Source organism: Nicotiana attenuata, unplaced genomic scaffold (genome assembly GCF_001879085.1).
Source record: "Nicotiana attenuata strain UT unplaced genomic scaffold, NIATTr2, whole genome shotgun sequence".
NCBI classification, from domain to species: Eukaryota; Viridiplantae; Streptophyta; class Magnoliopsida; order Solanales; family Solanaceae; genus Nicotiana; species Nicotiana attenuata.
The window spans coordinates 20,557-32,264 of record NW_017672372.1 but is presented as its reverse complement, the minus strand read 5'-3'; the positions used below and the strand labels follow the sequence as shown (position 1 = coordinate 32,264).

General features: G+C 32.2%; 2 protein-coding genes across 2 annotated transcripts in view; one reads left to right on the top strand and one right to left on the bottom strand.

The window, feature by feature from the left end:
* Positions 1 to 1,471, bottom strand: part of LOC109212957 — a 2,006-nt gene extending 535 nt beyond the window's left edge. Inside the window, exons 1-2 of the mRNA XM_019376694.1 lie at positions 649 to 1,471; positions 4 to 329 (exon numbers count right to left, since the gene is read on the bottom strand). Of these exons, the coding sequence (XP_019232239.1) occupies positions 4 to 329; positions 649 to 1,471 (1,149 nt within the window). The remainder of the gene's footprint in view (positions 1 to 3; positions 330 to 648) is intronic.
* Positions 1,472 to 6,433: 4,962 nt separating this feature from the next.
* On the top strand, positions 6,434 to 8,388 carry LOC109212958. The gene is made up of 2 exons (XM_019376695.1): positions 6,434 to 6,652; positions 7,895 to 8,388. Exons 1-2 carry the CDS (start codon positions 6,533 to 6,535, stop codon positions 8,141 to 8,143), a joined length of 369 nt encoding a protein of 122 aa, XP_019232240.1. The 5' UTR covers positions 6,434 to 6,532; the 3' UTR covers positions 8,144 to 8,388.
* The last annotated feature ends 3,320 nt before the right edge of the window (positions 8,389 to 11,708 follow it).

Below are 11,708 nucleotides of genomic sequence, written 5' to 3'. Positions count from 1 at the left end.
TACCATTGAACTTTTTTGGTAGTGAGGGTATTGAAGCCTGTACAGTTTTTTAATGCTGAATAGTTCACCCCTCTGTAGCTGGATCAGTCTGCTCTCCAGGTTGCCTTGAATGCCTTGAAGTTCGTTTATCATCTTCCTTGACTCAACGATCTTCCTAACTACCCAGGTTGCATTCCTAGGAGTAGGCATATCTTCAATGCTATGATTCTTTATGTAATAGACGTGCAACCATTTAATCCATAAGCTGTCTTTCTTCTTTGCCACTGCCCATAGGTGCTTAGCAATAGCAGCCTTGTTCCAAACTAGTAAGTTCATTACATTGAGACCTCCTGCACTATATGGCAAGCAAATTGTTTCCCAAGAAACCAAAGCTTTTCTTGACACAGTAGCTGAGCCAGTCCACAGGTGGTCTGCATATTGCCTCTATCATCCTCATCACTTTCTTTGGCAATAATAAAATTTGAGACCAATAGGATTGCACTCTAAATAATACAGATTTTATCAATTGAAGGCGCCCTGCATATGATAGCAATCTTGATGTCCAGCAGTTTATTTTCTGAGTTACTTTCTCTACTATTGGCCAACACTGAGCAATGGTTAATTTTTTGGAGTCCAAAGGTACCCCTAGGTATTTGAAAGGAAGCCTACCTTCAGGGAAACTTAACTCTTGCAGAATTTCCTCTCTATGCCAATTTGACACTTCAGCTATATAGACAACACTCTTTTCAGCATTTGCTTGAAGACCAGATGCTTTTGAGAACTTCTGGAATGTCTGTTTTAGTAGTCTAACAGACTGAATATCAGCTTTGCAAAACATTAGCAGGTCATCTGCAAAACATACATGTACCACTCCCAATTTCTTGCACCTAGGATGGAATTTGAAATCTTTCCTCTTCATCATTTGCATGAACTCCCTTTTCAAATACTCCATGGCCAGGACAAAAAGGTAGGGAGTCATTGGATATCCTTGCCTTATGCCTCTTTTGCCTTTAAAAGGAATTGTGAGACCACCATTTATGTTGAGGGAATAAGTAACTGATGAAATGCACTCCATTACCCATCCTATGAATTTATAAGGAAACCCCATATCCTTAAACAGTCTTTCTAAGAAACACCATTCCACTGTGTCATAGGCTTTCTTTAAATCTACTTTGAGGACACATCTTGGAGAGATGCCCTTTCTGTTATAACCTTTGAACAATTCATGTGTGAACAAGATGTTATCTGTGATGCTGTGACCCTCAATGAAAGCTGACTGTGATCTCCCAATTAGATCTCCAATGACTGCTTTTAGTCTTGCTGTAAGGACCTTTGTGATAATTTTATATAGAGTTGTACAACATGCTATGGGCCTATAGTCCTTCACTTGACTAGGATTTTGCACTTTAGGGATCAGAGTTACAGCTGTACTACTGACTCCTTTATGCAACCTCCCAGTCACAAAGAATTCCTTCACAACTTTATATGTCATCACCAACAACTTGCCAATGTCTTGTGAAAAACTCTACTGGGAAACCATCAACTCTGGAGCCTTATCATGGGGCATATCCTTAATTGCTTGAAGTATTTCTTCTCTTGTAACTGGTTTGACTAGGTCTTCTTTTTCTTTCATTTCAACAAACAAGTACTTTCTTTTCTTGATATAGAAAAAATATTTTTTTCATTTTAATAAAATGAGTATTTTCTTTTCATGATGTAGAAAAAGTATTTTCTTCCATTTCAACAAAATAAGTACTTTCTTTTCATATTGTAGAAAGAGTAATTTCTTTTTCAACAAAAAATAAGTATTTTCTTTTTAGTTATGGAGTTCAAAACTTTGTTCTTGTGTGAAAAAGTAAAGCAGCACATTAGTCCCTTTGGGTTTGTATTATAATTAAATTCTTGAGATTAATGTATGTGACTTTTGAACAACTCGAAAGTGTTTCTTTAAATTTGTTTTCTGGTTACGGTTACTTAACAAATATCATATAAATATATATAACTTTTTATAATCGTAGTTTGAATCAACTTGCGTGTACCTCGATAATTCGTGCTTACCAAATTTTCCGGTTGATTTCCTTCATATTTTCTTTCGCTTGGAAATACTATGTGAAAAGCAATTCCACGGGAGTTGTTTTCTTTTCTTTTATTCCTCAGCAAAATTCAAGTTCCAAGTGTCTCGATCAATTAATTATGTTCTAACTAAAGTTGGCATATACATCGTCTGTTCACTTTTACTTGGCAAGTTTTGACTTTTCACGTCCCTTAAAAAATAATAAATGAAGTGCATAATTTATCATGATATTCGTATTAATTGATACATATTTTATTGGATTTAAAAATAATTTGAAATGGGTAATAAATAATGTGGGTATAACAGAAAAAAATTGTCTTCTCTTGATATGCGTAAAGTGACAAATAAAAATGAAAATCAATTTTTAGTATATATATCAAGTAAAAGTGAACGGAGGGAGTATATTTTTGTATGGCAGTAAGTATAGTCAATTATTCTACTTCCTTTTAAGGAATCGCAATATGGACCTCTCGCACACTCAACGGCATGTGTTCAATGTTAAAATATCTGATCTAAATATAATTTCCTCTGCAAGTGATTACAGATAAGACCGTGAAGCACTCGGTACTTTCTATTAATTCTTGAAAAAAGTACTAGTATGTTGTTTTTTGGGCTTAAGTTATATTCAATGACAGTGTAATTCTTTTAATACTATTAGGGTCTGTTTGGAAAGCCACCAAGTAATTAGAATTGGTATAATTGCTAGGGTAGTAATTACACAGCGTAGTAATTACACAGGTTTGTAATTACGACGACATGTTTGTTTGTCATAATGTAATTATAGTGTAACTACAAGTTTACTGTTTGGTTGCACAAGTGTAATTACACAGTTAGATTAAATTTTAAATTAAGTAATTATCAAAACGTAAAAGTTAATATATAAATATATGCCTATAAATTTTTATAAGTATAAATAATATTTTATTTGGTATTTAAGATGTATATTTTTTGGTGAATATATATTAATTAGTAATCATATATTTATAACTAATATTATAAAAATAATTTGTATATATATTTCAAATTAATAATATTTAGTTTAGATACGTGCAAAAACTAAAAATATACGTTTTGTAAGACCGTCATGGAATTCATGTTTGATAAAATAAATTAATATTTATAAATATAATGCCATAACATTATTCAAATATTTGACAAAACTAATCTATCAATTCTAACTAAAAAATGAACAACATGCAATGTGAGCCAATACTACTAAAACAAGTAAATTGGAACCATGAATATGACGAAATTTCAAAATTCAAAAAATAAATAAAATAGTTTAACATATGTCAAATACCAACATAACAATAGAAAGTTCCAACACAACTTAAGATTAGGAAACATGATAAGTTTATAACCACATTAATTCAACAACAAAATTTTACTTTAATTGCATTAATCATTATATGCCAAGTTTGTTAATTTGACTCATTGTTTTTAATATTAGGAGGCGTGGTTCCAAAAAATAGAATAATAAAATAAATAAAAAATAAAATATAAGCAATAACATGGAATTACATGAAGTAAAGATTAGAAATAAAAGATAAATAATGTACAAAGAAAAATATATTTTAAAATTTTAAAAGAAATTCAAAAGTAAAATAAAATTAAAAATTAAAATAATAGAAATAAAAGGTTATAAAGAAAATAAATACAAATAAAAATAAAATGAAAGAAACTAAAAAGAAACCTTGTAATTATACAGTATAATTACCATCAATTCTCACCTCCACTTGAGAATTGGAGAGTGTAATTACACCCCTCGAATTACACCCAATTCCATGCTGACCAAGTAATTACTTGGCCAAACAAACATGTCAACTGTGTAATTACACCCAAATCCATTTCCAAGGTGGCTTTCCAAACAAGCTCTTAGTGTAATTTAATCGATAATATATAGTAAATTACTTATCATTTATGATAACCTTTATAAAATAGAGTTAGTAGCAAGGAGTATCCCTCTAAATGATTTTATTGTCCAGATAATTTTTAGAAGAGTTAACCCAAATAGTCGATCACCCAACCGCTTAAATTAAAAATAACCGACGGATATATAATATATGTATGTCATATGTATAATTTACGTATATTGACTAGGAAAAGTAAACAGTATATTTGGTCAGCTATTTGTGTTAAGAACCATTAGTGTATAGTTCTTAAACTCTTTTTTGTAAGCTAAATTATTGTGATAGGTATATCAAGTTTGTGTCGTGCTGCCTCTACTTTTTCCAAATGAAAACTTAGCTAATCCTGTTAGTTTTCTAAATTAGTTTCTTTACGTATTTTAAAAGCTACTAGAAGTAGTAGCAAACACTAGTAGTAGAGCATCATGTAAATGCACGAAAAAACTTTTTATATCGAATGCACTTGTCATTACGATTTTCTTATGATTTAGGGTAATGTTTGAGTCGGAAATGTTATAGTTATAAATAGGAGGGAAAAAAAATAATACTAAGAATTTTATCTAGAAACACTTTGTTATATAATGGAAGGAACACAGTATACGAAAGATCATTTCACCAAGTTCATTTTTACTAATTAATTCTAGTACGGGGAAAATTATAAAATGATGTCATTAATTTGATTAGCCACAAAATTTCACTTATTCTATTTTCCAAATTATACTTTTGGTCAAATTGTTTTCTGGATCACTTTTTTGGAATTTAATGACCTTTCATTATTTAGATGCTTATGTTGGAATGAGTACTTTTATATAATCAAATAATTGTAACATTAATCGTTTTTTTACATAGACGTACTATTTACCTCAAACAATGGAAAGAAACATAAGATATACTCTAAATTCTTGAGTTGTTGAACATAGTCCAATTATAGTTTGAAATATGTTACAAAATCGTTCAGCTTCTCGTATTTTTGGAGAACTTTTAGATATCAAAGAAAAAGATATATGTGGAATAAACAAATAAGAGGTTGCCAATTGCGACTAAACAAGATAATTAGCTCTTTAGTAATGTAATTATGTTAATACATTATTCATCGATCGTTCTCAGTGGCGAAGCCATAAATATTTCCAAGGGTGTTCAGACTTGAAGAACTAAAAAAAAAAATCCGACAAAGGGTGTTCAATATATATTTTACACATCTAAAATTAATATTATACTTATATACACAGTATAATTTTTCGTAATATTTCGGTGAAGGGTGGTTAGTTGACCACCCTTATAGAAAGGTGGCTTCGCCCCTGATCGAGAAATTATTAAAAATAAAACAAAAGGTATATGTGATAAATAATCATTCTTATAAGTGACAATAATTTAACTTTCTTCATTGTCTAGTGTGACAAAGCCAAATGACTGCAGCTATTTCCATCTTTTAGTGACATACATACACTTGCAACCATAGGAATTTGATGCAAGTTGGGGCTTTACTGGTGGATGAAAAGAGAGGACAGTGAGAGTCAGTTTGAGGGTAGTGGATGACAAAAGCGTATTCAAAATTTAAATTTAATTAGTCTTCAATCTTTAGATTTTTATCAGTAATTCCATTATACTTTTGAAATTATTTATTAAATTTTTTATATTTATTACAATTTTAATTATTTAATTTTTATGGTATTTATATTTCTGTGTCAAAAATATTAATTCGACTCTAGAGGCCCAAGAGAGTCACAACCAATCCTTGTAAGTATAATAATGGCCAAGGATCATGTAGTCTACCTTTGGATGAGATATCTGATCTATTAAAGCGTGGGCTGTTGCTGCTGTGCAGATTTTTCAATCCTCATCTCTTTTTCCTTTTGTTACTCTTTCTCATCTGGATAATATAAACAATTTAATTTAATTACTACCAATGTTTCTTTTATGTTGGTTATCTTTACTATTTTTGCTGTCAAAACTTTTCTTTTTTTCAGTATTTTTCATAACTTTTTAACTCTTGTATTTTTCCAAACTGTTTTTGATAACACTTTTTTTGAACTAGGGGTCTACCAGAAACAGTCTCTCTACCTCACACGAGGTAAGGTATGAGGTAGTGTAAAGTTTGCCGTACACCCCATCCTATCTAGACCTGCCCACTTGTAGGATCACACGAGTATGTTGTTGTGGTATACTAATCATTTAAGAGAGTTCTGTACTTAAACTTATTGTAACATGTGATTGTCATATTTTTAAAATCACTAATTTCATTTAGTATGAATAATTATTCATAATTACTAGGAGTATTTTTTAGATTATCTAGTGTAAAAGTTATTCCACAGAACAAAGTTAAAATCTACATTACACTTTGTTGATATCCTTTTGTGGGTCTTGCACAGATTGACTTAGCTGTCATTCTTGACCCTACCATCCCACATGTATACTCTTTTTTTTTAGCCCATTCTTTGCTTTATTTCCCCTCCTATTTATTACACTATATCCCTCCTACTTAAATCCCTCCTACTTAAAGCACCAAAAGAGGAAAAAAAAGAGAACTAATACAAGCTAGTCTTCTTCTGTGTTGTAAAGTTGTTACTTATTAATGGAAGTAGAAGATGATTTGTTTTTTGCAGATTTGAGCAAGCAAATCTCTCTTTTAATAATGGATGATGATGAAGATGAAAACTCTTCTGCTTATCGCCCTTCTCCTCACTCTCTTCAGGTATCGTACCATACATTTTGAGTTTCCCCTCTCTTTCAATTCTCAAACTACAAGTTTTTTTTCTTATTCAAGTCGTCTTTCTTTTTTTCCCCTACAATTATTTTAGTTATCTTTGCCATATAGTTTCTATAATTATAATAAAGGCTATATGTCATCGGTTGTGACGTTTACCAAGGGTCAACCCCTTCATGGGCGCTATTTGGACTCCCAACTTGTTTATCCTTGTCTAATTCATGAATCGGGTGGATCAGGATGTCCTCAAGAATTTTGTGTTATGATACAATGGTAAATGTAGCAAGTCATGTTCCCCTTCAATTTTTCTTTCAAATTTATCTACTGACAATATAACTTTTTCTACGGGAGGAATTAAAAAATAGCCAGCTTTACAAGTGGTTACAAGTGGTCATTCAAAAATAGCCACAGTTTCAAAAGTAATCGAAATTTGACCACTTTTCATGTAAAGATAAATCTGAACGAAAATACTGATCAAAATTCGAATACTCCAGCATAATATACTGGAACTCCAGTATAATATAATGAAGTTTCAGGATAAGTATACTGGAACTCCAGCATATTATAATACTAGAGTTCCAGTATAATATACTGGTCCAACATAATATGTTGGAAATTCAAACACAGGTGCTCCAATATCCGGTATATTATGCTGGAACTTTCCGTGTGTTGGAGTTCCAGCATAATATGCTAGAAGTTCATACATAGAAGCACCGATCTCTAGTATATTAAGTTATAAAAGGGAGATATAAAAATATATTTAAAAAAGGACAAAATTAGGGAACTCCATTTTGAGAGAGAATACACACCAACAATTTGTTGTATTAATCTTTTTTTTTTTTTTTGTAAACAACTTTTATACTTCTATAAGTACTATAATCATCTCTTTTGTTTCATTAATATATTTTTGTTAATTGTCTTTGTTTAGAATATGGGTAGTGATAAATTTTACACCGTGAATCTTTTTTATTTTTTAAAATGGAATTTATAACGTGACAAAGTGCTGACATGGCAATTGGCAAATGATATATTGACCCATAATTTGACCTTCTGACTTAGTAATTTTTTTAGCATTTCGTGAATAGTTTAGTTACGTGATAAAAAATAGTTTTGTAACTCTACTGTTATAATAAATGAAGTGAATGACAAAGTGAAATTAATCCTATATATATCTCAAATTTCAGCTTTATTAAACTTGTGAGTTTTGTCTTTGTCTTTAAAAAATTTCAGGTATTTTCACAAGTAATCCATCCAGCTATAAGAACACCATATGTAAATGAGCAGAATAGTAGAAGAGAAAGCAAAGGAACTGGAGTTTTTATCCCTCGTTCTTCACATCCAAGAAGAAAAAACAGACAAAGCAGACATTTTTCGTCAAACACCAAGATCCAAGGACATACCCAAAGAGAACTTAATCAAGTCACTTATAACAATAGCCTACCTCATTATTATTCACTAAATCCTAGAAAATTTTCTTAAATCGTGTTTAAGATTCAAGAATTTACATTATAACTAAATAAGTTAACTAAAATTTAATTTTTTGGGGGTTTATTAATTGTGTATAGAGGGATATCCTTCTTTTAATTTGTAGTAGTATGTTTTAGAGAGGTCCAGCCCAAGGCAAAAGTGCCTCTCTTTGTTAGTGGGAGTTGATATTTGTTTCTAAGTTTGATATTGTGTAAGCTTCTCATGGTTGATTAAATACAATTGTTTTTGTTGTTTTACGTACTCTTTTTTTTTTGGTTTCCCACTCGGTGACTATATCCGGATTCGCACCGCGTAGGACCCCTTTCAGGGGGAAGCGTTCCCTACCAAGGATTTTTCCATACCCAGGGTTCGAACCCGAGACCTCTAGTTAAGGGAAGAGCAGTCCCATCCACTGTACCACATCCTTTGGTGGTGTTGTTTTACGTACTCATTTACTTTAGAGTATGAGTGTATGGCTCTGTATGTCATGTTAAAGCAATAGTAACATTTCTTAAAAGGTAAACTTTTTTATTCGAAAAATTGAAAACAAAATGAGTAGGGGTGGGCATTCGGGCCGTTCGGATTGGATATGAGAATTTTGGTTTGAATTTTCAATTTTCGGATCGAAGAAATGACAATCCAAATCCAATCCAAATAAGTTCGGATTAATTGGGTCGGATTTTTTAAGTTCGATTTCGGATTAGTCGGTTGGGATATTATGGATGTTTGGTTTTGAGAGTATAAGTTGAGATGTCGTGGTGCATGTTATTTGCAGACGACATTGTTGTGATTGACGAGATGCGAAACGGTGTTAACGCGAGGTTAGAGGTGTGGAGACAGACCCTGGAATCTAAAAGTTTCAAGCTGAGCAGAACCAAGACAAAATACTTGGAGTGTAAGTTTAGTGGTGCTATTTAGGGAGTGGAAGGAGAGGTGAGGCTGGATTCACAAGTCATCCCTAGGAGGGGAAGTTTTAAGTACCTTGGGTCTATTATACAAGGGGATGGGAGATTGATAAAGATGTCACACATCGTATTAGGGCGAGATGGATGAAATGTAGACTTGCTTCCGGTGTTTCGTATGACAAAAAGGTACCACCAAAACTTAAAGGTATGTTTTATAGAGCGGTGGTCAAACCGTTTATATTGTATGGGGCTGAGTGTTGGCCAGTCAAGAGCTCCCACGTCCAAAAGATGAAGGTAGCAGAGATGAGGATATTGAGATGGATGTGCAGACACACCAGATTAGATATGATTAGGAATGAAGTTATTCGGACAAGGTGGGTGTGCCCCTATTGAGGACAAGATGCGGGACACACAACTTAGATGGTTTGGACATGTGAGGAAGAGAAGCACATACGCCCTGGTAAGGAGAGGTTGAAATTGGAGGACCTTAAGAGAGGTAGAGGTAGGCCGAAGAAGAGTTGGGGTGGGGTGAATACGCATGACATGGCTGCTACAGCTGACCGAGGACATAACCCTAGATAGAAAAGTGTGGAGGTCGAGAATTAGAACAGTAGGTTAGGTAGTCTAGATTATTTATACCGATAGTTTTAGTACGTACTCTCGCATTTGCTTGATTTTAAGTTTCTTTGAATACCTGCCATTTTTTTTAATATTTATTTTTGCATTTCGATCATCTTACTATCTTGTTATGTATGTTGCTTTTATATGATTTCCGGTGTTGTCATGTCTAGTTTTCTTGTTATTATTGCGGTACATATGCTTTCCTGAGTTGAGGGTTTATTGGAAATAGCCTCTCTACCTCCACAAGGTAGGGGTAAGGTCTACGTACACACTACCCTCCCCAGACCCTACTATGTGGGATTATACTGGATATGTTGTTGTTGTAGCGTATAAGTTGAGATGTTTCTACTTTTTACAAAAATGAACATCCAAATGAAGTACTCATGTTAAATTGCCTGAAAAATTCTACATTCTTGCCGCATTCTTTCAAATATAACATTCAAATAATGAAATTATTGTTAAAAAAAATACAACAAAGACATTAATACGCCCGATAGAAGTACATAACAATAGTAAAATCATGTCCAGATAGAAAGTATTCTAACAGTAGCTTAGTAATTACTATTGCATATATGAGATAATATCTAATGGGTAGGGTATTGAACTTATTATTATTGGCATATGGATAATGGACTATCTATAAAATATAAAATTTCGGATTTTCGGATAGCCAAATATCCGATGTACCAAATACAATATCCAATTTAAAATCCAAAAATTTTAAAAATTAAATCCAAAATTCAATTAATAATCCGAAATTCCAAACCAAAGATTAAAAAAAATCGGATTTCGGATTTGCCCAAACCACGTCCACCCCTAAAAATGAGTACTGTCTTCTATTTTGGTTCGTTCTTTATTCTCCCCTCCCCCCCAAGTCCAAACCTACCAAGGAATGAGGAGAACTATTGCCAGGGCTTCAACAGTTAGGTCCATAGTTATGTACAAGGGTAAGATTTAGCTTCCATTATAAATTTTTTGTGAAATAATAATTAGATAAGACGACCTTGACTGTTGAAGAGTGAAGTTGGTATTGAATGGAGAATAAGAAAAATAGTCATGGAGCGTAGGAGTCAATTGTGTGAGTATTGGTTCTTTCTTGTAGGCATTTCCGTCGCGTTGAAATAACTTAATTTGACTCTAATAAACGGCTAAAAATGTATATTTTTCGGTGTACTTTCTTCTCATAACTTGTATGAATATGGGAGGTTACAGTAGCGTGCACAAAACTTTTCGCAAGAGATGTCACATTTAAATAAATCAACACGTAAATAAATCATCATAATATTGTACAAATAAAATCAATCTAAATGCATTGATGTAATTGTCATTGTTCACAAAAGAAAGACACTAAGCTAGCATTTTCACATAAATTTGGATGAAACTTGTAAAAATAATTTTTTGAAGATGAGATGAAAAATGACTTTTGAAAGTTGAAATTTTGTTTGGACATGCATTTTACATGAAAATAATTTGAAGTTTTGTGAGTAAAAAATTTTAAAAACTACTTTATAGCTGTTTTTGGGAGTTGAAAATTTTGTTTTCAAAGTTTGTCAAAAAATGATTATATTCTATAAACAAACAGATATTAAAAATAAGATTTAAGAAAAAAACTCCCAAATTTTATGGCAGGAAAAAGGCTAAAAGCAAAAGCTACCTTTGTCACAAATAAGTAAAGATGAACTTAGCAAGATATGTTTACTTTCGGGCTAGGGTAGTACATTGAAGAGATGTGACCAGTTCAGTCATTTTTAAATTGATTTACTTAAATGAAAAGAAAAAACTAAATATAGTGGATCGAACTCACGACCTTGATGAAACAAAGTTTAATCTCATGATCAAACCGCTAGACTAGAGAGGCATCCTTGTACAGTGGTGTCACCCATATTATTTTATTCGTTTTAAATTTTAAGATATCATTTTAGCACATCTATTTAGTTAATTTTTTCGACGAAGCAGTGTCCCGTGATACCACTTCGCTCAATGTAAATCCGCCCTGGGAGGTTACATGAGTATTTATAATGAATTATGCTCATTAATTGCATTCTTATGTG